At 33.5% G+C, this 27,286-nt stretch overlaps 1 protein-coding gene across 1 annotated transcript; it reads right to left on the bottom strand.

Moving 5' to 3' along the window:
- Window positions 1-291: 291 nt before the first annotated feature.
- LOC114330666 (uncharacterized) lies at window positions 292-25,620 on the bottom strand. Its single transcript, XM_028280072.2, has 2 exons — window positions 25,462-25,620; window positions 292-845 (listed from the first exon to the last, which is right to left on the bottom strand). The coding sequence occupies exons 1-2, from the start codon at window positions 25,486-25,488 to the stop codon at window positions 516-518; spliced, it is 357 nt and encodes a 118-aa protein (XP_028135873.2). The 5' UTR covers window positions 25,489-25,620; the 3' UTR covers window positions 292-515.
- Window positions 25,621-27,286: the final 1,666 nt, after the last annotated feature.

Here is a 27,286-nt window from a genome sequence, read left to right as displayed (position 1 = left end):
GAGTTTATCCATTTCCGGACTCACTTTGGACGATTATTTTTTCACCCCCAAGAGGGAGTGAAAACTAACCCCTGGGCAAAAGCACATATCGGCACAATATAACTTTTTTTCTTTGACTTGTTAGCTATGTGTATGCCAAATTTCATGTCAATCCAAGCGGTTCTTTAAAATTTAAAGGTTTTGCAATATTTTACCCTTAAAGAACGTACTACTACTTGATATGTAGGACTTGAATAAATAATTTATTTATTTATTTATTTTTGTGAATTAAAAATGAAAAAAAAACATGTGCGCTTTTAGTAAACATATATTTGTAACTTTTTGAGTTAGAACCCGTTCACATGACAAGCGCTTGTTACTACCGCTACAACGCTAACCAACGCTATAACCGCTACAATTACATACATTTTACTTGAGACCGTTCACATTCCAACGAGCGTTTTAAGTCATAAGCGCTTGTCATGTGAACGGGTTCTTATGAAACAACGATGTATTGTAGCTTTATGATGGTAGACTTATTTAACAGCAATAATTCCAACATCTTGTGGAGGGGGAGGGACATATATCTCTATAGGCTTTTCATCGTCTTGTCTACCAATTATATTCTTTATCACTCCAACAAATGATTTTATGGCAGCCTTGGCAGCATAACCAAATCCATTTGCAATACCAATCAGTCCACTGAAGGCTCTTGTTTTGATGCAGCTAGAAGTATCGGGGTCACATGTACCACCTGATGTGTTTTCTGGATCTGGTTGGTAAGAATCATCAGTCAATGCTGATTCAGTAGGTGCTTCGTCTATCGGTGAAGATTTACCTAATGCGGCTAGTACTGTTACCAACAGCTAAAACAAGAGTAATTATGAATTAAACTTTTACTATCAGACACTCCACAGTTGTATTTGTTGAAACAAGGAAAATTATGGATAAAAGAAGGAAGCTGAACGGGGAAGGCAAAAGGAAATTTGGAGAAAATAAGAGCAAAGAACAAAAAATAAAAATAGAAGAAGTAATACAGAACAACAAGAATATGAAATGCTTAAGACCGATACTAGGCAGATTTGAAATAAACAAAATAAGAGATGGAGTGTTTACATTTCAGTCCCAAAAAATCATCTCTTTCATAGTAATGTATATCCAAATAAACTTGAAAATAAGCAAAAAGTAATAGTATATAGTGCAGTTACATTAAGGAATAAAACAGTGAGTTATTATTATTTTATTTATTTAAAACATTACAAAGCATACCGTTGGTAAGGTTAAGTGACGGCCGAAAGGCCAGTAATCAGAACCAGTTTTGGTTCTACAACTGGTTCATAATTTGTCAACAATCATGACTGACGATCAACAACCTCAAAACAAAACATCGTATTCCGCTGTGCTTAACAACGTTTCACATCAGTTCCCTTCAAAGCACCAATCAATTTTATTTAATGCGCTGCCTGATACTAAAATAGAACAGTACTTAATAGCATTTGGTGAAGTTGTTCTGTTCATCCACGGAATATTTTATTTTCATCAAGACTATCAAATAACAGAATATGTATTTATCTCTCCAGTGAATCCTTGGTGGAAAAATTTATGTCCGGTCTAGCAGAAATAACAATTAAAGGCGAAAATCTAAAAGCACGAAAATTGGTAATTCCGAACGAAAGACTGTTACTATTAAAAGGTTGCCCTTCTATTCCACATATTTTAATAGAGAATGAGTTAACCAGATTAGGTCTTAAATTAATGTCACCGTTAACCTTTAACCAGAATTTCAACACGTCCTGTTTTAGAAGACAAACTTATATTCAACCACCTGTAGATATAGACCTACCTTCTTTTTTCTTAATGTCATATGAACAAACTTCGTATCGCATATTTTTAAGTTTAGATAAACCTTCGTGTTTTATCTGTAAGAAAACAGATCACATTGCAGCAAATTGTCCAAATCATATTCAACAAAATGATTCCTCCCATATCGAACACCAACCACAACAACCAATACAACAACAACCGCAAGAATCCCCCCAGTTTAATGGATCACCCTTAGAAATGGAACCAGATCATCCAGTCAGTAATTCTAGTGCCGAGCCTTCACTTAACCAACAAAAAGATACTAATTTAATACCTCCCGTATTCTTTATGGAAACTAAGTGTATATCTAAGGATCAGTCAACGATCAATAAGAGAACAATTTCGGAAATTAATACTACTCCATCTCACACTGAAGAATTAAATAAATAATTTAAAATACCTACACAAACCAAAAAGAAACAAAAAAAGCAAACTGAAGCTACCTTTTCAATTCAAGGAATGATGATGCCAACAAAAACAATATTTCACGATATATCAAATAATTTTAACTTAACATATGAACAAACCGTTGACTTTTTTGAAAATTATACTAGCTCGACTGATCCCTTGAGTTTACTACAAACATACACAACGGATATACCTAACTTTATTAGCATGATAACAACAATTAAGCCGTATCTTACAGAAAAAAGAATGAAAACCAAATGCGCTAAATTATTAAACAAAATCTACAAAATGCTAGACGATGCCGATAATCAAGAAAGTGATGGTACAACAAATTCAACTCAAGAAATAAACTAAAATCTTCGATCCGATTCTTCAATGGAATGTTAACGGTTTCTAACCCCCTTTAGAAAGATATCGTTCTCTCCTTTATATTTAATTCCCAAAATTTTTTGATCAGACAAACACAGTCACTTCTTCTCATCCCTGGAACTTTCGTCCTACAATATGTAATCTCACTCTTTCTGAATACAATAAGCTTGACACCACCCATGCAACAATTATTCAATTGTTTCTCAACACACTTGCTTCTTTCCCAGATCATTGTCATATTCATACAGATTCATCCAAAATTATTGATGGTGTGGGATCAGCAGTTATAAATATGTAGATTAGAACACTATAAAACAATTTAAATTATCTCCCACTTGCAGTATTTACTCTGGAGAACTATATTCAATTATGCATGCCCTCATTTATATTCGTACTCAAAAATTTCCAAAATCTGTCATAATTACCGACTCTCTCAGGGCATTACATACGATAGAACAGTTATATACAAGTAATCCTATAGGCATTTTAATAAAAGAACAATTACATTTCCTAAAGAACACGAGGCAGCAAGTAGGCTTTATATGGGTTCCATCACACATTACACTTCAAGGAAACGAAAAAGCAGTTTTTCATACCAGAGAAGCAATACACAGTGCGTTTTCAGTGATAGTGAACTTAGTGTCTGTTTCCGACTACAAATCGTTCCTTAAAGACTAAAAAGTGATACACAAACGGGAAAACACTCAATACCTAACAGTCTAAAAGCAGTCTGAAGACCACACTGTAAGCTTACAATTTATTTGAAACACATTAATGATTTAATCAAACTGAAACCACTGTTAACATTTTGTACATCACATTTCTAATTTGTAAATTATGAAATTGGTACTTAACTGTGAACATTTAATAATCAAAAATACTATGTATTAGGTTTAAGGTGATACAGTAGCGATCAACAGGTAGCAAAAACGCGTTCCAAGATTGCGGCTGTAATTTTGAATATTTTTCGAGATATTTGGCACACGTATTCGCAATATAATAAAGAATGGCGGTACAGAGCCCACTTTGAAAAATATATTAATATGTGGAAATTACTCTGTAATTAAATACAATATTAAAAAAACGAGCCTGTACCGCCATTAAGAAGAACAAAAAAATACACTTTCTTCAAATAAACTTTTTTATCCGATGCCTAGATTTTGTGTCATTTTGGAACTACTAAAAGTTTTTATTTCATTAGTAGTTCCAAAATGACACAAAATCTAGGCATCGGATAAAAAAGTTTATTTGAAAAAGTGTATTTTTTTTGTTCTTCTTAATGGCGATACAGGCTCGTTATTTTTAATCTTGTATTTAATTACAGAGTAATTTCCACATATTAATATATTTTTTAAATTGGGCTCTGTACCGCCATTCTTTATTATATTACGAATACCTGTGCCAAATATCTCGAAAAAATATTCAAAATTACAGCCGCAATCTTGGAACGCGTTTTCGCTACCTGTTGATCGCTACTGTTTCCTCTTAAGTAACCATGTATTAATTACGGTACAGCTAATAACCCAAAGTGGTTGATGTTGTTATAAATAAATAGAAAAAAAATAAGAGACGTACACGGACTAGAAACAAACATTACAGACAATATCATTATTATAATCAACAATTTCTAGTCAGAATTATATAAAACAAAAAAATAACCACTAGAAGAAATTAAAAATCAACTAAGTCTAAAATAAAAGACAACAAATCGTCTGGAAAAGACGGAATAACTGCAGAGAAGCTGAAATATGATGCAAAAGTGATAGTTAATACTCTCCGTTCCCTTTTTAACAAAATATTAACAGAAAAAAAAATCCCAAACAACTGGAAGGAATCCGTAACCATTATCCTACACAAGATAGGGGACAAAGCAGATATAAAAAATTAACGTCCTATAATACTTCTCAATCATCGTCATCATTCTCTTTGACTTATTCCTATGCGGGGTCGGCTTCCCTAATTGCATTTCTCCACACAATTCTATCTTGGGTCATATCAATGGTAATCCCCTTTACCAACATGTCCTACCTTATCGTCTCTCCCCAGGTCTTCTTTTGTCTTCCTCTCCTACTCCTTCCAGGAATCTGCACTTCAGCTATTCTTCGTATTGGGTGATTAACGTCTCGACGTTGAACATGACCAAACCATCTTAACCTATGCTCTCTCATTTTGGCATCAATTGGTGACACACCTAGACTTCCCCTAATATACTCATTTACTCCTAATATCCTTCTTTGTCACTACACTCATCCATCTAAGCATTCTCATTTCCGCCACATGCATTCGTTGTTCCTCTTTCTTTGTCACTGCCCAACATTCAGTTCCGTACATCATAGAGGGTCTTATGGCTGTTTTATAGAATTTTCCCTTCAGCTTCATTAGAATTTTTCTGTCACACAACACACCACTCGCTTCTTTCCACTTCATCCATCCAGCCCTAATTCTACTGCATTCATCTCCATCTATTTCTTCATTACTCTGTAATACCGATTCTAGGTACTTAAAACTATTGCTATTCACAATCATTTCACCATCCAAAGATACCATTTTATTTGTATTAACTTCATCTTTAAATGAACATTCCAAATACTCTGTTTTTGTCCTACTAAGTTTTAAACCTTTTTCCTCCAGAGCTTGTCTCCACTGTTCCAGTTTTTGTTCTCGTCTCTTTCACTATTTCCTATTAACACTACATCATCAGCATACATTAGGCACCATGGAATGCTACCCTGTAGTTTCGCTGTTATCTGGTCCAAAACTAATTAGAATAAATAAAGACTAAGCACCCAGCCTTGGTGCATTACTACTTTCACCTGAAATTTATCAGTCTCTCCCACACCTGTACTAACACTAGTCGTTACTCCCTCATACATATATCTCACAATTTTTACATATTCACCAGGGACTCCTTTCTTATTGAGTGCCCACCACAGAAACCCTCGAGGAACTCTATCATATGCTTTCTCAAGATCAATGAATACCATGTGAGCGTTGGTCTCTTTATTCCTGTATTTTTCCATCGGTTGCCTTACAATGAAAATTGCATCTGTTGTTGATCTGCCCTACATAAAGCCAAATTGATTATCGGATATTTCGGTTTTTTCACGTATCCATCTATCAATAATTACTCTCTCCCATATTTTCATGGTGTGGCTAAGTAGTTTTATAGCCCTGTAGTTTGTGAATTGTGGTATATCTCCCTTGTTTTTGTAAACAGGTAGGTACTAATATACTGCTTCTTCATTCGTCTGTCATTTGTCCACCTTCCATAATTCTATTAAATAGACCTGCTAGCCAACTTATTTCTGTCTGTCCCAATGCTCTCCATACTTCCCCAGGAATATCATCTAGTCCGACTGCTTTTCCTTTCTTTATTTTTTGAAGCGCTTGAGCATCTTCCTCGTTTGTTATTCTTGTAACCATTTCTGTTACTGTCTCCGTTAACTCCACAGGTTGTCTGTGAAATTCTTCATTTAATAAACTGTCAAAATACTTTCTCCATCTCTTTTTGACATCCTTTTCGTGAATTAGTATTTTATTATTTTCATCTCGGATACATCTAATCTAATTAAAATCTCTTGCTTTCTTTGCTCTCTGTTTGGCTATTTTATATCTTTGCTTCGCCTTCCCTGGTATCAAGTTGATCGTATAGGTTTGAATACGCTTGTGCTTTAGCTTTTGCCTCTGCTACTTTCGCTTCCTTTTTGGCGACCATATAGTTTTGAAGATCTATATCCGATCTGGTTTCTTGCCAATTTTTATATAATTTTCCCTTCTCTTTTATTTTTCCTTGTACTTCATTTGACCACCACCAAGTCTCTTTATCCTCAAACTTCTTTCCTGACGTTTTCCCAAGTATTTCAATAGCCGTCTTTCTAATAATATTGGCCATGCTTCTTTAGACCTTCTTTCTCATCTTTTAGCATACACCACTTGATTTTTTGTAGTCCTCTCCGATATTTTTGTTTAGTTCCGCTTTTTTACTTCGATGTCCAGAACAGCAGCCTATGTTGTTAGCTTACTGTCTCACTAACTATTACCTTGCAGTCCTTGCATTCACGTATGTTTTCTTTCCTTATCATGAAATAGTCTGTTTGGAATTGATGTCCACTTTTGTAGGTAATAAGTTGAGTTTCTCTCTTTTTAAAGAATGTGTTAACAATTGCCATATCCAATGCTGTTGCTAATTCAAGCAAGTCATCTCCAGCTTCATTTCTAGTTTCAAAGCCTAATCCCCCATGTATTGTTTCATATCCTGTATTGTCTTGGCCCACATGTGCATTGAAATCACCTCCTATTATAACTTTCTCCTCTGTTGGAATATTACTCAGTACGTCTCCTAATTGGTCATAGAAAGCTCTTCTTTCATTCTCACCCAGACTTGTTTGAGGTCTGGGTGAGAGCTATAATACTCTTCAATGTAACGTATAAACTCCTAACAAAAATTTTAACCAATAGATTGGCGACAAAATTCTATGGATACCAGGCGAAAGAACAAGCTGGTTTTAGAAAAGGATTCGGCAGAAGTGACCATTTATTAAGTATGAAAATTCTTATAAAAGAGCACATGAATACCACATTCCTATATATATATATATATATATATATATATATATATATATATATATATATATATATATATATATATATATATTGCAAACGGCGATTGCATTTTATTTCACTTCGACCACCACCGATATTCTACACGACGTGTTTCGAGCTCATGTCAAGCTCTCGTCAGGAACATCTAGGTGGATGGTCGAGGTGTAAGAAAATGCTTTTGGCCTTTCTGGTAATAATAAAATAACCAGACTTCAGTACACTTGGTACGACATCTATATGAATTAAACGAAAAGATTTCTCTGGTATACAGAAGAAATCTTTTCCGTAGCGGACGCGAAAATGTAAATTTCAAAGTCTTCATAAAAGACGATGAACGACAAAAGACACCTCTTTGTGTCACATATTTGTCTACAAAGCCACGTTATTCGCTACACATTCGTCAATAACGGAGAAAAACCGTGATATGAAAGGAAACGGCGATTGCATTTTATTTCACTTCGACCACCACCGATATTCTACACGAGGTGTTTCGAGCTCATGTCAAGCTCTCGTCAGGAACATCTAGGTGGATGGTCAAGGTGTAAGAAAATGCTTTTGGCCTTTCTGGTAATAATAAAATAACCAGACTTCAGTACACTTGGTACGACATCTATATGAATTAAACGAAAAGATTTCTCTGGTAAACAGATTCATCGTCTTTTATGAAGACTTTGAAATTTACATTTTCGCGTCCGCTACGGAAAAGATTTCTTCTGTATACCAGAGAAATCTTTTCGTTTAATTCATATAGATGTCGTACCAAGTGTACTGAAGTCTGGTTATTTTATTATTACCAGAAAGGCCAAAAGCATTTTCTTACACCTCGACCATCCACCTAGATGTTCCTGACGAGAGCTTGACATGAGCTCGAAACACGTCGTGTAGAATATCGGTGGTGGTCGAAGTGAAATAAAATGCAATCGCCGTTTCCTTTCATATCACGGTTTTTCTCCGTTATTGACGAATGTGTAGCGAATAACGTGGCTTTGTAGACAAATATGTGACACAAAGAGGTGTCTTTTGTCGTTCATCGTCTTTTATGAAGACTTTGAAATTTACATTTTCGCGTCCGCTACGGAAAAGATTTCTTCTGTATACCAGAGAAATCTTTTCGTTTAATTCATATATATATATATATATATAAATCCTACTATCAATTTGGCATCGATACATTATGCATTTACCATCAATTTGGCATCGTCTTGCAAAGTGGCATCTGTATATCGATGCCACTTTACACTACCTTAATAACTTTTTTCCTGTACTTGTTAGCAGAAGTCTAATCAACTCTGTAGTTAGAGATTTGATTCCTTGATGTTACTTTAATATATCAGCTTTCTTTGTTTATTCCTTACTGACTTATATAAGTTTATTCCATAAAATGTTTGAGTTCAAAATGATGGCACAGTGACAATATTATATACATTTAGTTCAGTGTTTTACCGTTTTGTCGCTGCCGCTATATACATGAAAACGTATATCCCACTTTCATTATCAATCATTTTGGCATCAGAAATTTGGCATCACTGTTGAATACAATATTATCCACAACGAAAAATAGGCAATTTGAGAATGTATATATTATTTTCATCAACAAATCATTCTGGCATCAAGTTGTTTTCACCCAATTTTGAAAAAATGTGAAAGCTTATAATCCAAGGATGGTACTAAAGGTGAGAAATTTGACCTAAACTATCTGTCCGTCGGTCTGTCCGACCGCGAATATAACTCTTACGTCATTATACCAGGTAGAATGACAAATGAGGTGTCAAATGAAAGCGTATAATCCAAGGATGGTACTAAAGGTGAGATATTTGACTTAAACTTTCTGTCCTTCGGTCTGTCCGACCGCAAATATAACTCCTCCGTCATTATACCAGGTAGAATGACAAATGAGGTGTCAAATGAAAGCTTATAATCCAAGGATGGTACTAAAGGTGAGAAATTTGACTTAGGCTGTCTGTCCGTCGGTCCGACCGACCGCGAATATAGCTCCTCCGTCATTATACCAGGTAGAATGACAAATGAGGTGTCAAATAGAAGCTTATAATCCAAGGATGGTACTAAAGGTGAGACATTTGACTTAGGCTGTCGGTCCGTCCGACCGCGAATATAACTCCTCCGTCATTATACCAGGTAGAATGACAAATGAGGTGTCAAATGAAAGCTTATAACCAAAGATGGTACTAAAGGTGAGAAATTTGACTTAGGCTGTCTGTCCGTCGCGTCGGTCAGTCCGACCCCGAATATAGCTCCTCCGTCATTATACCAGGTAGAATGACAAATGAGATGTCAAATGAAAGCTTATAATCGAAGTATGGTACTAAAGGTGAGACGTCGGTCCGTCCGACCGCGAATATAACTCCTCCGTCATTATACCAGGTAGAATGAAAAATGAGGTGTCAAAAGAAAGCTTATAATCCAAGGATGGTACTAAAAGTGAGAAATTTGACTTAGGCTGTCTGTCCGTTTGTCCGTCCGACCGCGAATATAGCTCCTCCGTCATTATACCAGGTAGAATGACAAATGAGATGTCAAATGAAAGCTTATAATCCAAGGATGGTATTAAAGGTGAGAAATTTGACTTGGGCTGTCTGTCCGTCGGTCCGTCCGACCGCGAATATAACTCCTCTACTATACCAGGTAGAATGACAAAAGAGGTGTCAAATGAAAGCTTATAATCCAAGGATGGTACTAAAAGTGAGAAATTTGACTTACGCTGTCTGTCCGTCGGTCCGTCCGACCGCGAATATAGCTCCTCCGTCAATATACCAGGTAGAATGACAAATGAGGTGTCAAATGAAAGCTTATAATCCAAGGATGATACTAAAGGTGAAAAATTTGACCTAGGCTGTCTGTCCGTCGATCCCTCCGACCGCGAGTATAAATCCTCCGTCATTATACCAGGTATAATGGCAAATGAGGTGCCAAATGATAGCTTATAGTTCAAGCATGGTATTAAAGATGAAAAATTTTACCTAGGCTGTCTGTCCGTATGTCTGTCCATCCGCGAATACAACTCCTCCGTTATTAATACAGATAGAATGACAAATCGGGTGTCGAATGAAAGCTTTTAACTTAAGGATGGTATTATTAAAGATGAGAAATTTGACGTCGGAGTTCCGGTTTTAGAGTTGCAACCGTAAGTATTTACTATTTTAAAGTTGCCGAAAGAGAATAAGTGATATATTATTCAACGTGGCTTAGCAAGATGAGAACAAATGTAAAATTTTGGTTTTTACGTAATTTCCGCTTAAAAAGTTATAACCGGAAATGCCATTATTCGCGGTGTGCAAGTACTTGGAACGGATACAAGAAACGATCGTGCGCGAATAGCGGAGAAATATTGCAACTTTCTTAAATAATTCATATTGTCCATTGAAATTGTCAAATTGACGTACATTTCATACCTACTGTCATTGAAGAAGAAAAATTATATGTTGCTCTGCAATATTGATATTATATGCAATTATTATATGAAGGCAAATTAAATTAATTGTATTTTGCTTGCAGTACTGCATTTTAATAACTAATTTTATTTACTACATACAATTGTTTACGTTTTAATAACATAACCTGAATCTTATTTTTTCTTCTTATTATTTTTTTGGATTATGGCCTTGACAATTATCCAGTAACCAGGACTAATATAATTGGCCAATATAATTAAAAGTGCGAATAAAGTTGCAGAGCGTAGAAACCAGGTGTCGTTTTGCCGAACTTGCACGGTCCCAATAGACTCAGAAATAGTATACGAACACATAAATCGAAGCGTATTGAAAGGTTTGAATCTTTAGAGTTATTTCTGTGTAAACAGTTTAGTAAAAATGACTCAAAATTAGTAAATTTGTATATCAATCCACGCAAAGTTACACGAAGAATTCAAATATCGACTTCCAATTCTACTTTCGATTACTTTGGGTGAAAACCTAGGACTTACGAAGTCCAATTACTTGTTTTCTTTAAAAATAAGACATGTCATAAATATGCCTTAGGCATCATAGAAGACAATGACACAGAAAAATCAAACAAGCAGCAGGTCAAAAGGGCCTTAGTTATGTATCTTCGGTCCTATTGGTTCAATCGTGACGTACAGCGCCTGAAACGATGGGATTTAACTGGCAGAATACGATGGTGTAGACAAATGAAAATGACGGCATGTAATAACACTTTAAAATTGTAGAAATAAAATGGATTAACGCACATGGTATGACATATTATGTGAGAGTATTTAACAAATAGAATACGATTACATACGTCCAGTTTTTGACAAGCGACTTCTCTACATATGATGAACGCGAAAGGGCCCCAACGTTCACTGTTCGACATAGGCCTCCCGTTCACTGCATATACCCACTGCTTTCTGACGCTGTGACTTAAGAGGATAGGATTTAACGAATAAAACGACAAAGAAGACTAAACAAGGCAGATCACGGGAAAAACACAACTGTCCGTTTTATACTCCACAGGGAAGCATCAAATATTCAACGTAAGGATATATTATAGTATAACGGTATGATAAATCTTTTTCTTTTTTTTTTTTTCATTTAGTGCATTCCGTACGTTTTTTAAACATAATCAGGAGAAGTTGTTGAATTTCTGAAGTCTATAAAAGAATTTCTTAACAAACCTTTTTTTAATTGTGTTATGGATTATTTTTAAGAATGTGTTTAAAAGGTAGCTCACAGGCTTATTGTTCAATGGTCTTATCACTTTTAAACGCTGTCTTTTTTGTAGGACTATTAATTGTGATTTCAAACATTCTAGCGGGACAATGCCTTTTGTGTAACTGAAATAAATATTGTTATCCATTTAATTTTTTTCCTCAATTAATTGAATGCCTCCTACTGGTGTTTGGTCTAAGCTTACCGCTTTTCCCCATTTAAGCTAAACTGCTCGTCAAAAGTTAGGGATATAGAAAATTATGCTCATTTTCATAGCTAATTTTTTCGAGAACAGATTAACGGATTCCACTAATTTTTTTTAATATTTTAGATTTTTCGTTAGTATTTACACAGTTGTGCAAAAGTTTACCCAAACTTTTTTTTGTACTTTTACCGAGTGGTATAAGTACAAAAAAGAAGTTTGAGTAAACCTCTTGTTAGGTATTAGTTACGTATCTTCACTCCCATTGGTCCAAACGTGTCGTACGGCGGCTCAAATGATAGGAATCAGTCAACAGAATACAATGACACAGAAAAATCAATTACAGTAAAATATTGAAAGGGCCTTAGTTACGTATATTCGCTGCTATTTTTCCAATCATGACGTACGGTGGCTAAAATGGTAGGAATTAACCAACAGAATACAATGACACCCAAATCCGGTGTCGGAAAGCTGGTCGAGAACACTTCGTCGACGGAAAATTGGTCGACAACAGTTGGTCGACAAACAGTTGGTCGAATGCACAATTCATCGAATGGACAATTCATCGACGAACATTTGATCGAATGGAATTTTCGTCGACAAACTGTTATTTATCTTTAGGATAAAGGGATTAATGGTGACAAACGACGGGTAACTGGAATATTGTATTATATATTTTTTTTTGGGTTTTGTTAATTTTGTACCTAAATCTTACCGGAGGTATTGCGCCTTTTATAAATGTGTAGTTGTGAATTAAGTTTTTGATAATAAAATCAAGAGGGTAAGAATCGCTTTACTTTTAAACTCTTCACTTTTGGCGCATCATGGACGGCTCGTTTTTAAAAGAATCGTTTTAATTTTTTTTTGTATAAACATGCTCTTTCATTCGTTTAAATGTTGCTTTTCAAATTTTCTAATATTTATAAACAAAGCCCCGGTGAATTTTTGAAAAAAGTGGCTAACTCGGGTTTTAAGGGTTGTAGGGCATTAAATTTTTGTTTCAGTTTCTATAAGAATACCAACATGTCGAATAAAAAAAATTAACTTCCTACGTGTTGTTGTTCTGAAGCTATTTTCTTGTGGCATTTTTGGAATTAACTAGTTTTGATGGGAAATAAGCCACAATTTTACTAAAAAAACTGATTTTATTAACGTTTCGACGCTCAAATCGGGTGTCGTTGTCAAAATAAAACCATTTTTTTTAGTAAAATTGTGGCTTATTTCCCATCAAAATTAGTTAATTCCCACATGTTAATGCGGTTGTTATTTTAATTGTTTATTCGCGAACTCAATCGACTATAGGTGGCAGTGCAGTTGCATGAAAATGGCCGATGTAATTGGGATAATGCATTTTGATATAATTAATATTTTTATTGATGTAATTAATTAATATAAATAAATCATTCATTAAATGAACACACCAGACAAGCATTCAATCGACATTGATATATAGGTTAACGGATGTTTTGTTTAAATCTTCATCCCAATTCCTCTAGTTCAAAATAAGCGGCAGCACCCTCGCTTGAGTTCGCGAATAAGCTTAAAATAACACTACTTTTTCAAAATTATTTTATAATTATTTATAATATTTATTATAAACTTTGATAAATTGAACCTTTCTCTTTGGTTTGATGTCTTTAGAATTTATGTTGACCTAATAGTTTATGCATAATAACGCTGTAGATAGAAGCTTTTTGGGATAAACAATTTCAATTTTGCAATAACTATTAGGTAAAACTTCTTGAAATTTTAACGGCTGAATACTTCTAATATTGTTCCTTTACTTACGCGAAAATAAAGCTTTGAGTGTATTTTTAGAAAAGTTATTAATTATTTTCAAAAAATCGACTTTTGAAGCTATTTTCCCAATAACTAAGCAACAAATTAACAAAAAGAACTTTCCAAACACTCATTTTAAAGAATTTTCTATGCTCTTCAGTAAAATTGTATTACCTTTCCATACAGCATACCGGTCTCCACCTTTAATATTTACAATCAAATAGCGATCTTTAATTGTTTATATATTGTTTATAAGTTAAAAAGTACGTTTGATTTTTTGCATAATTTTTATATTGGATACTGTTGTAACTAAATTTACCCTAATGCCATAAGCAGTTCTTAGATACCTGTATCAACGGATGTCACGAAAGAGGCCATTTATTTGCTAATTTCTCTGGTCTATCACACCCTTTCTTATCTGTGTTTACAATCCAAATCATTAAGCCACATAAAGAGGTAGGGCAATAAACTCACTATAGCTATAGAAATGCTTTTACTACAAAATTTTAAAAGATAAGAGTTATAACGGAACAAGTATGCATACCTGCATTTTAAGACCCAGGTAGATTTTTGGGGATGACACAATGACACTAAAAGATGGCTTTGCCGATGATTGCATTCAATTGAGATGGTAAGTAGGTATGAATCACCTCTAGTTATATTTTAATGGCTTTGTAATTTAACTTCATGGGGTACGAAAGAATTAAGAAACTTTTAAGAATTTGAAAAAACATAGTTTTTGGGGGGTTTAGGTGTTTTACACAATTTTTGAATATCCCTAAAAACTCAGTTATTTCAAATTATATATACGTAACCTATAAAAAACCTTGAGTTAGTCTATTTTGAAGTATATAAAATGGAGAAAATCCCAAAAAACTACCGAAAAAACCAGTTTTCCGGATTTTTGAAGATGGCGCACCTTACGAATAAATCTGAAAAAAGTCAGAAATACAGATTTTGATAAAATTCACAAAACGCAAAAAAATTAGACATGCAGCCATCGCCAAAAAAAGTTATACGTACCTATTAAAAAAACAAAAAACATTGAGGTTATGTACACTCGACCTTCGGGTCCATAAAAATATATGTTTTGTAAAAGCCTCAGCTGTGCGTGTGAATTTTTTGTAATTTATAATTTAATTGCAAACCAACTTAAAAAAAAATAAAATCGAAAAATTGACATTTTTTGATGTGGGGAAAGGGGAAGGGGGTGGTGGGCTAAAATTGCGGTGATTCTTAATTTTTTTAATCACATAGAACGTAAAAAAATAAAAAAAAATATTCAGGCTGTATCGACTTCAAAATAATACAGCATCATGCCAAAAGGGCCTTAGTTATGTATGTTCGGCCCTATTGATCCAATCGTGACGTACGTCGGCTGAAATGATAGGAACTAACCAATAGCATACAATGACATAGAGAAATCAAATACAGCCTCATGTCAAAAAGAATAGAATAAACAAAAATTTCTTTTGAATTAAATATTTCAAATAAAAAATCACACTAAATTTTCTTTTTTTTTCACCCTTTCACTTATCAATATAAACATAAAAGTTTTTAGAGAGTTTCGCCCTCGGTTATAATGTAATCTTTCATTCTGCGTTTAAATTTTTCCAAAATTCTTATTAGTTTTCTCAGGATTCGAATAAACTGAATGCATTTAAATAGCATTGGTCATAATTTTGCGCCTACTCCCTCAAGGCTTAAAAAATGTAACATTTCAAAGGAATGGAGATATTTCAAAGATTCGCTGAGACTATAATTTTTATCTAATATACATATATCTGTAGTCCATCCACTCACGGTAAATATTGCAAAACCTCCGAATTTTAAACAACCGCTTGGATTGACATGAAATTGGGTATGCACATAGCTGACAGGTCAAAGAAAAAGTGATATTGTGCCGACGTGTGCTTTTGCCTTGGGAGTTAGTACAACCACTTTTATAATGTGAAAAGACATACATTCAAAATAAGTCCTAAAGTGGATAAACTGAGTAATTCTAAGCTAGTTTTTGTTCTATAGATTTTTTCTTAACATACTGTTTGAGTTATTTGCAAGTGAATATATTATGTTCGTTTTTCAACAAAAAAGTCACGTTTTTAGACGGTTTTAGAAAAAAACTCAAAAAGTATTTTAACGAAAAATATTCTTAGCAAAAATATAGCGTATAAAAAAGTGAAAACAATGGTGTATGTATGAAGTCTGTAGACCCTGTAAAAGTAGAGTTGTAGTTAAGAGGAAACAGTAGCGATCAACAGGTAGCGAAAACGCGTTCCAAGATTGCGGCTGTAATTTTGAATATTTTTTCGAGATATTTGGCACACGTATTCGTAATATAATAAAGAATGGCGGTACAGAGCCCAATTTGAAAAATATATGAATATGTGGAAATTACTCTGTAATTAAATACAATATTTAAAAAACGAGCCTGTACCGCCATTAAGAAGAACAAAAAAATACACTTTCTTCAAATGAACTTTTTTATCCGATGCCTAGATTTTGTGTCATTTTGGAACTACTAAAATTTTGTATTTCATTAGTAGTTCCAAAATGACACAAAATCTAGGCATCGGATAAAAAGTTTATTTGAAGAAAGTGTATTTTTTTGTTCTTCTTAATGGCGGTACAGGCTCGTTTTTTTAATATTATATTTAATTACAGAGTAATTTCCACATATTAATATATTTTTCAAATTCGGCTCTGTACCGCCATTCTTTATTATATTACGAATACGTGTGCCAAATATCTCGAAAAAATATTCAAAATTACAGCCGCAATCTTGGAACGCGTTTTGGCTACCTGTTGATCGCTACTGTATCACCTTAATGAAAAGCAGGTTCTACTTCGTCAAAATACAAATCGAATATTTTAACATGAAATAACCATAAAACGAAGCACTTTTCGGGAAAAACTCATGACTTACAACTGTTATAAAATGTCTAAAAAGTTTTATTTGTATTTTTATAAACGTTTCTAGCATCAAAAGTTAGTTAGCATCAAAATGAAGTCTCTTTTTTGTTAAAAAAATGTAAAAATCACCGCCTAATTTACTTATGTATTGTTTATGTGATATGTACATTTTTTACTCTTTGAGATATTTAGTATCACTAATGTTTAAGTTATTTTAAACCAAGGCATTTTTTTTTCAAAATTAAAATTTTTTTATTTTAAAACCAATTTTTTTTAATAAGCATTTCTTGCCAATAAATCTTATAGATCATATAAACAGTATAATATAAGTAAATTAACTAGGGCGGTAACTATTAATTTCATATGGAATGCTAATTAGGTGGTGATTTTCACGATTTCTTTTAGCAAAAAAAGGGACATATTTTATTTAAAGCGTAACTTACTTTTGATGCTGATGGTGATAGAATAGATACTTTTTAAATAACAAAAATAAAACTTTTTTAAACACTTTAAAAAATTTGTGGCGAGTTTTCCCCGAAAAGTGCGTTATTTTTTGGATATTTTACGTTGAACTAGTCGATTTGGAATTCGACGAATAAGAACCAACTGTTGTTCAGCTCCAACTCTGTTTTTATTGTGTGTCCAGACTTCATACATACATAATTTTTTTTACTGTTTTATAAGCTTTATATTTGCTAAGAATAGTTTTTTCGATCAAATACTTACTTTTTGATTTATTTACGAAAAACCATCTAAAAACAAAAAATACAAGGAATTTAATTAGTTTATCCACTTACGGACATATTTTTACCTATATTTTTTCACACTCGAGAAGGGGGTGGTACTCATCCCCAGAAAAAAGCACACACTGGCACAATATCACTTTTTTCTTTGACATGTTAGCTATGCTTATGTCAAATTTCATGCCAATCCAAGCGATTTTGTAAAATCCAAAAACAGTGAGTAAATTGTCCAATGATATCTTTAAAAAAGACTAGTGCATTTTACAAAAACTTAGGTCAATAAATAATATGAAAACAGCGGAATATCAACCAATGTTGAATGTTTTTACAAAGTATTGTTTATTTTTCGCTACTCGAAGGGGACAACTATTAAACTGGTTTCTTCCACTTCCAGACAATTTTTTAACCGCATATGACATCAAAACCAGAATTAAAAAAATTCGGTTTCGACCTCTTAATACACGTAAATTGATCAAGTATATTTTTCTGTGACTATGTGTGTCACTTCCGGGTACACCATTTTAACCGGAAGTGGTGTAAAACTAAAAAAAGTATTTCTTTGTTCTCATTTTTCTAATGCGCGTCAAATTTCTAATCGCTAGTACCATCTATGGGTTATAATCTTTCATTCAACCTCTGTGATTATATCTGACAGACGGACGGACAGACAGGCATAAAACCGGACAGGCATAAATATTTGTTCTCGTCTTTCTAAGGCGCGTCGAGTAATACATAGTTTGTACTATTTCTGCGAATTTAGAACAATACTTCGGGTTGCAACTCTTTATCCTGAAGTCGGAGGCCAAATTTCTCACCTTTAGTACCATCTTTGGGTTATAAGCTTTCATTCCACATCTAATTTGTCATGTTTTAACCCGGCATCCGACAGGTGAACTTTTTTGCCACTAACAGACAGGTGGGATGTGACAAACCCCAGCATAGAAAGAGTTAAAGAATCTCAAAAAATATCTCTACGTTTAGATTAGTTAACAGAAACAGTAAAGATGCAGTAGAAATAAACAAACCAAGACACGTTAAATGATACTAGGAGCACTCCCGAATCATAATTTACAATGTGTAAACTTTGGAAATCATGACTTGGAATTTACAATGTATATACTGATGTGATCTTGATTATTGATATGAGATAATATTCTTATATGTCACTTAATTTAATCAATGTATTAATACTAATCTAATTAATTAACCAGATCACATATCAATATGTTTTCAATCTCAGGGCGAATTATAAATTAATTACTTACTTTCGTGGCTTCTGAATATTTCTTAATGGTTCCTAATCGGGATAGAAAAGAAAAGAGTAAAAAAAATACAAATATGGGTTACAATTATAATCAAAATATTTTTTATTTTATTCAAAAGGCAATCAATGCTTAATATTTGCTATTTCTTATTATTCTTAAACATAACATTTACAACTGGGAATTTTATTTCCTTTTGGTTTTCTATTGAAAGTTTTTATTAACATTTAACTATTAGGAGTTATTAGGGACAACTCTATTTAAGTTTGATGAAGCTTTTCTGATATTATTGATTATGTTATTCAATTTTTTATGTGGAATTTAATACGAAAAACCCATACATTCATGTCCAAACAAATGAGACTGACCTTTTCCTGGTGAACTGAAAATGTCCTCACACAAAACCCTTTCCTGCTATCCTTGGCTGCGATCAAACCTCGTCCTGACTTCCAGTGATGTTCTCCTTTGAAAAACTAGCTCGAATAGCTCTCGTTCCTGCTTTTGTCGTGATGCTGTGTTCTACCTTTTTCGAAACTGCTATCAGCTACCGGGACACTCTGGGCTCAAGGAGGTTCTTTTACTCTCGACCTGGCCTACTTCTCGTTCCACGATAGATACTCCACACTCACGGAACTACCGGCTTTCTCACTCCTCGAACACTACCGTCTACTACTCGACTTCACTTCTCGACAGCTCAAAACATTCTGATCCCACTTTGTCATTCATTCACCTACTTTCTCAATATCCCTTCCAGATTCACAAATCAACCTTCCACCACCAACTCTCATTCTCAGTATTCCTCAAAAACCAATTTTTAATCTTTCTAAATATGCTTAATGGATTTCAAAAGAAAATATTTAATTCCCATTCTAAAATCACTTTCTACTATTTACAAATTTTAATGACCTATTCTCTCTTTCAAATGAGTCTTATTTAGCATAGGCTAATGATCGAAACCTTCCGCGAAAAACGATAATGAACTATCATCTATTTCACTGAGTTTTATTTAGCATAGGCTAATGATCGACCTTCCGAGAAGAACGATAATGGTACGCGTCATTCACTTTGTTTATTTTAAGCGCACTGTCCCGAGTTCCGTCTAATCACTTCTTAAAATTAAATATAACAATTTGTTGTATACAGGGTGTTCTAAATTTATATGCCCGTGGTTGAGAAAATTGAAAATATTTTATATTAAATTGAATCCTGTTTACAACCATCAAAATTTAATTTTCATATCAAATAGAAATATAACAATACATTGTAAATAATTATGATTCGGGAGTGCTCCTAGTAGCATTTAACGTGTCTTGGTTTGTTTATTTCTACTGAATCTGGATTTTAAATTTAGTATAAATTTCTACGTATTATGACTGTTTCTTGTTGAGAATAAAGAAAAAACTTCACCAATTATGGTTTCATTTCGAAAACAACGCACACATCTTATGGAAAATATAATGTCACTCAAATTCAATAAAATTTATACGAATAGATCCGTTTTAATTTACCGATCAAATCTTATCATTGCGCCAACTCTCTATTTTCAAAAATAAGAGCAGAAATTGATACAAATAAATCTGAAATCAAATGGGTAGGTACATAAGTTAGAGAGAGAAAAAATATTTTAAACTACCCAGATTTTCGGTACTCCATAAATCAGCGGATTAGTTTCACTAATCCGCTTAGGCCCAGCGGGATTTAAGCTCTTATGAATAGCACTCGGAGCAATAATGATTGTAACTTTAACACTTTTAACACTTTATGGACTCCAAAAATGTGATTTCGATAAACTTTAATTGCAATTTGCGCCGTAATTAATCATAATTAAGAGTTGGCGCAATGATAAGATTTGATCGGTAAATTAAAACGGATCTATTCGTATAAATTTTATTGAATTTGAGTGACATTATATTTTCCATAAGATGTGTGCGTTGTCCGTATTATGACTGTTTCTTGTTGAGAATAAAGAAAAAACTTTACCAATTATGGTTTCATTTCGAAAACAACATAAGTCCACAAACTTTAAAACATAATATCAAAAAAATAAGCAACATTTAAACTTTTTTGGTCTTTCAGATATAGGTCTGGATCCCGCGTATGAAAAAAAAGTTGATTAATAGCAAGCTGAAAATTTGTTAATAGCTTAAGGGTGTCTAGTCGGATAAACTTTGATATATGGGAACACTGGAACAGGGGCAGTTTTAATTTTGGAACAGGTTAAAAATTTGAAACGGTCACACCACGAAAACGGCACATGTATTTTGTCCGACAGAACAGACTTAAACTCTTCGAACAGAGATTAAACTCTCATGCAAAAATTAGACTGCTATTTATCACCAAATGGGCCTTTTAATGAGTAGAGCATGTAGAATATGTCAAATGACAGGAATTATGACAGGTGATAAATAGCAGTCTAATTTTTGCATGAGAGTTTAATCTCTATTCGGAGAGTTTAAGTCTGTTATGTCGGACAAAATAAATGTGCCGTTTTCGTGGTGTGACCGTTCCAAATTTTCAACCTGTTTCACAATTAAAACTGCCCCTGTTCCAGTGTTCCCATATATAAAAGTTTATCCGACTAAACACCCTTAAGCTATTAACAAATTTTCAGCTTGCTATTAATCAACTTTTTTTTCATACGCGGGATCCAGACCTAATATATGCATTTATAACCCATAATACTTATATAAAATATAGTATTACTATCAGAATCTCTAACTACTAATGGAAAGATTTTTACGTTTCCTGAAAAATTTACACATTGTAACATACAGTGCTTCCATAAAGTAACGCATAATTTCATTATTTCGTAAACCGGCGACTTTAAGGAAAATTTTCGAAACAGGTCGATTTTTATTTTTAAATTACAATTTTTTGGCATATTACATATCATACTAGTGATGTCATCCATCTGGGCTTGATAACGTAATCGATGAATTTTTTAAATGAGAATAGGGGTCATGTGATAGCTCATTTGAAAGGGTATTTAATTCTCTATTTACTAATACAAACAATAACATAATTATATATACAGGGTGTCCAAAAAGAATTCTTTAATTAAATTAATTGAGACAAAAAGAAAAATGTATGTAACTTATTTAATTCAAAATTCGTTTTACTTTTGTCAGAAAATTAAATGTTAGAGCTGCCATCCACCTGCCTCTTGGAAGTTTAAGATTACGCTTAAGCGAAAATCAATATTTAGGTTTTAAATAAAACATTTTTATGTTTGCTGGCACCAATAAAATATATTTAGAATTAAACAAATTACATACATTCATCTTTTTATACCAATTAATTTAATTTAAATAACATTTTTTGGACACCCTGTATAAATAATTATATTAACAATTATATTATTGAATAGAGAATTACATACCCTTTCAAATGAGCTATTACATGCCCTTTATTCTTATTTAAAAAAATCAACGATTACGTCATCACGCCCAGATGGATGACGTCACTAGTATGATATGTATGCCAATAAATTGTAATTTAAAAATAAAAATCGACCTGTTTCGGTATTTTTCCTGAAAGTGTCCGGTTTGTGAAATAATGAATTTATGCGTTACTTTATGGACGCACTGTATATTGTTTCGCAATGACCCATTAAATTATTATAAATGCAATTAACCATTGACCATGTCATGAAAATGGCAATATAAAATTAATTTTTCAAATGTCAAACTTTAAAATTTGTTTTTGTTAACAAAAAAATAATTTAAATATCTATTATGAAATTCGTTACAAACAAAATCTGATATTTCAACTAAACGAAACAAAATACACAATAAAAGTGAATTATTAAGCGTCGTTTAAACACAACGATAAGTCACAGCAACTAGTTGTGATGACAAGTTGAAACGCTGTTTAGACGCTGCGATTCAATGCGATACCACCTTCAACCCAACTCCAACTTTGATAAGTTGTGCGATGCACCGTTTACACACAATGATAAGTTGCAACAACTCGATTGACCTTGATAAGTTGTTTGATTTATCGCTGTGTTTAAACGACCCTTTAAACTCATTCAGGGACCCGTTCAGACAAAAGAGCCTACAACTGGTTTTTACCTGAGTGCGAGTGGAAGACTTGAAGGATCGTTTAAACACAGCGATATATCAAACAACTTATCAAGGTCAATCGAGTTGTTGCAACTTATCATTGTGTGTAAACGGTGCATCGCACAACTTATCAAAGTTGGAGTTGGGTTGAAGGTGGTATCGCATTGAATCGCAGCGTCTAAACAGCGTTTCAACTTGTCATCACAACTAGTTGCTGTGACTTGTCGTTGTGTTTAAACGACGCTTAACGTGAAGCGATCGATATTATGTATCTAACTAGGTACTGTCTTTTCCGTAAAAATGTATATCTTGGCAACATCCTGTTGTTGCCAAAGTGATGTTTAAGCAATGTTTTTGACCTACGGGGGTCAAATTGTCGTTATAGTGTAAGGAATAAAATATATAAATAAATCGGATTACTGAAAATCCGACAACGGTGCCAAGCTTAAAGAAGTGTACTAAGCGAACATTCACGGATTATACCTAGAAAATGATAGCATTTCTAGGTGATGCCAAATGACTGCAACGTGAAAAGATGCCAATTTAATAGCGGGATGTATATATATATATAGCGTTTATAGATTTTGAAAACAGTGTCGAACATTGGACAGTGAAAAGTTCTTAGATTAACAGCAGATTTGACCACAGAAATAAGAACTAATAGCCAATATATATTATATAAGGAGGCCAAAACAACACAAATAGAGGCGTGAGGCAGGGTGACACAATATCACCGAAACTTTTCAATCAATCTCTGGAAAATATTGTTAAAATATTAGAATGGGAAGAAAAAGGTATAAAAATTTGTGGACAAACAACGCTTGAACCATCTGAGGTACGCTAGTGACATCGTATTCATGAAGAGTTGTTTGAAATGATGAAAGAACTGGATATACAAGCTGGAAAGATAGGCTTTAATATTAATTACAGCAAGACCAAAATCATAACAAATACGGATATGGACATCACAATGAGGATCGGACAAGATAAAATAGAACAAGTTCACGATTAAATATATCTGGGTCAAATTATAAATCTTAACAAGGAAAACCAAACAGCAGAGATCAAAAGACGATTCAGACTGGCATGGGCGGCATTTGGCAAACTAATCTACATCCTTAAAAACAAAAGATATCCACAACATCTTAAGACCAAGGTATACAATCATTGCGTACAATCATTGTGTTCTCACTTATGGTTCCCAAACGTGGACGTTTACAAAAGCAAACAAATTTTGCACATAAGACTAATGGATAAAAAGAGAAACGAGTGTATAAGAGAGAAAACAAAAGTTAGGGATGTTAGACAAGAAGTTGCAAAATTGAAATGGAGATTTGCCGAATACAATATAAGACAAAAAGAAGACCCATGAACCAAAATTCTTATAAATTGGAGGCCAATTCATAAATTCTTATAATAAGGGCTACATAATAAATATTCTTATGTAAGTCCCCAAATGAGATGGGCAGATGATATCAAGAAGCACGTGGGCTCTATGTGGATGACTGTAGTGACAGACAGAGAAGAATGGAAATGGATTGGGGAAGCCTATGTCCAAAAATGGACCGAAGAATACTAATTTTGGACACATAGCCAGAAAAAAGGAAGTCCTGGACAGATTTGTGGTTGAAGGTAAAGCAGATGGTAAAAACTACGAGGAAGCTCGTCGCTCCGATGATATGACCAAATAAAGAGCCCATCTGTTGCTCTCTCTCTCTCTTTCTCTACTGCAAAACATCCAGAAGAGAAAAAATGCAACCATACGTCGAATACCATAACGCCACAATATTAAGAAGTATAAAGGATAGATGAGTAGGAGGATTTTGTTCAAAAACTGGTGTTTTCAGTTGCCAATATTGTTAGAAACATGGTCAATATAAACAAGGGTTTATTTCACAACTTGTCCCAACTGTTAATCCCAACTGTTTAGGACTAACAATGGATATAGATAAAACCAAATACATGGTGACCTCAAAAAACCCTGTTGACAACATACATCTGACATTGGATTGTAAACCGCTAGAGATGGTCGACAAGTATAAATACCTCGGAGTAATTATAAACTCACAGTTAGATCAAGATGAGGAGATAAAGGTCGGAATAGAAATAGCTCGAAAATAATTTATAAAATACATGTCAATGTTTACAAATAAGAAACTGAGTATGGCCATCAGATGAAGGTTCATTGAATGTTATGTTTGGTCGCAACAACTACATGGGGTAGAAGCTTGGATTCTGAAAGCCCAATCCGTAAAAAAATTGGAGGCATTCGAAATGTGACTATATAGGTGTAGTCCGAAAATTCCTTGGAGTGCAAATGAACACAAATTAAGCAAAAGCTTATGAACACAATTAAAATAAGAAAAACATCGTATCTGAGCCACATACTTCGAACGATAAATACTCTTTGCTAAAAGCCATCATGCAAGGAAGAGTAGAGGGAAGAAAGAAGAAATCTTGGCTGAGAAGTATCAGAGATTGGACTAACCTCAATGTTGAACAGATATTTTACGTGGCAAAAAATTAAGAAGCGTTTAAAGAAGTGGTCGCCAACCTTCATTAGAAGACGGCAGAAGAAGAAGAAGAAGTTTCATATAAAAATAATGTACTTACCAATAAGACAAAAAATCGTAATTTCATTTTGAATCGTGTTTGAGAAAACGTCTTCTCCAAATAATTTTATTGTTGTACTTTTAGTGAATATATTAATGGACAAACAGATAATATACAATTTAATTACTAATTTATGATAAGATGATATTTAATTAATGTTGCTACCTACGTCCAATAAATCTTTTTTCTGACAGGTCAATTTTGTGCTGACTAATTTTACTTCTGATATGAACCACAGTTTATCATTTTTTTAATTTATGTAAAGAGTTTTCTGTCCTTGTGCATCCTTCTTATTACTTCTTCGATGGTACGTATTTAACTTGAGTAACTTAAACTTACCTACATAACGAAATCATTCGAAATGAATGGAAAAATTTAGGTACAAACCTCCTTCATTAAAAAAATAAATTAGATCTTGAAAACTATAGGTCCATTAGCTTACTAAACCACATATATATCATAAGCTTTTTACAAGAATACCGACAAACAGATTGGAAGTAAAAGTCGATTTCTATCAGTCAGAAAAACAAGCAGGATTTCGATCAGGCTACGAAACAAACGACCATGTGCAATGCCTTAAAACTCTAGTCAGAAAGCCTATCGAATATAATAGACCCCTGGTTCTTATATCTATTGACTTTCACAAAGCATTTGACACAATGTTAACAGTCGCTATATTAAAATCACTAGGTATCAGATTGTAGAATAGACCAATAACACAAGATAAAAACTGGCAGTGGGAAATATTTTGCTGCCAATACTACTTATAAATAGAAGACATCGAACTAGCAAATAATCTCATAACGAATGCACTAAAAGAAACCGAAAGGGAGTGCTGCCCGACGGTCGTGACCCATAAAGAAACATTAAGCCAAAATTCCAAAGAGTTACTAAGTAAAAGAAGACAACTGACGGAAAAATACGACTCCAACTACACAACACTGAGGAAATTAAATAAATATATCCACCGATCAATCCGAAAATATATAAAGGAAACAATACAAGAAAAATAACTCAAATAATTCAAGAAACAAAAGCTTAAAAGTTTTGCCGCGAAATTTGAATAACATGGACAACAAAAATATGTACAGAATAAGAAACAAAGACAACAACATTGCTACGGATAGAGCCGAAATCCTTAAGGTTGTCCAAACGTTTTATCGCGAAATGTATGAGAGCACCAACGCAAGGCAAGATCAACCCCTGCCCAAAATCACAAACCAGGGATCAGAATTAATGCCAGAAGTAACACCATACGAAATTAAAAAGACACTTTCAGAAATGAAAAATAATGAATCCCCTGGCGATGACGGGAGTAGTGATCGAGGCAATTAAACAAGGTGGAAATAAAATTATCCAGGTTTTGGCCAAACTTTTCACCGAATGCATTTACCAAGGAAAAATCCCTTCCCAATGGAACAATGCAGTCATTGTTTTATTGCACAAGAAAGGTGACATAACAGATCTAAAAAAAACTACCGTCCTGTCAGTCTGCTATCACACATATACGCTCTGAGCTTCGCTGGTGTCGCTCCTAGCGGTTACTAATTCAACTTTCACCGGTAATTTTTAAATTTATTATTTAATTGTTATCGCTTAATATTTACAACGCTAAAAAGTAATTAAATTGTAATAGATTTTTTTAAGATTTTGCTAATCATTTTGACGTTCTATTGATGAAATATTAATTTCTTACTTCGGATACTTTCACAATTATCATGTAGATGGCGCCAAGATTAATTTATAATTACATATTAGGTACAGAACATTAAAAAACGCAAATTCAGTATTTAAAACGTAAATATATTTAAGGTAAAAATATAAA

Source organism: Diabrotica virgifera, chromosome 9, assembly GCF_917563875.1.
Source record: "Diabrotica virgifera virgifera chromosome 9, PGI_DIABVI_V3a".
Lineage (NCBI taxonomy): Eukaryota > Metazoa > Arthropoda > Insecta > Coleoptera > Chrysomelidae > Diabrotica > Diabrotica virgifera.
This window is presented reverse-complemented; position numbering and strand designations above follow the sequence as displayed.

Excerpts from the sequence above, each read along its gene's own strand:
- LOC114330666 (XM_028280072.2), bottom strand. The coding sequence starts at position 25,488 with ATGAAATTACGATTTTTTGTCTTATTG. Across the intron at positions 846-25,461 it reads TACGATTTTTTGTCTTATTG|CTGTTGGTAACAGTACTAGC; the intron begins GTAAGTACATTA and ends CTCTTGTTTTAG.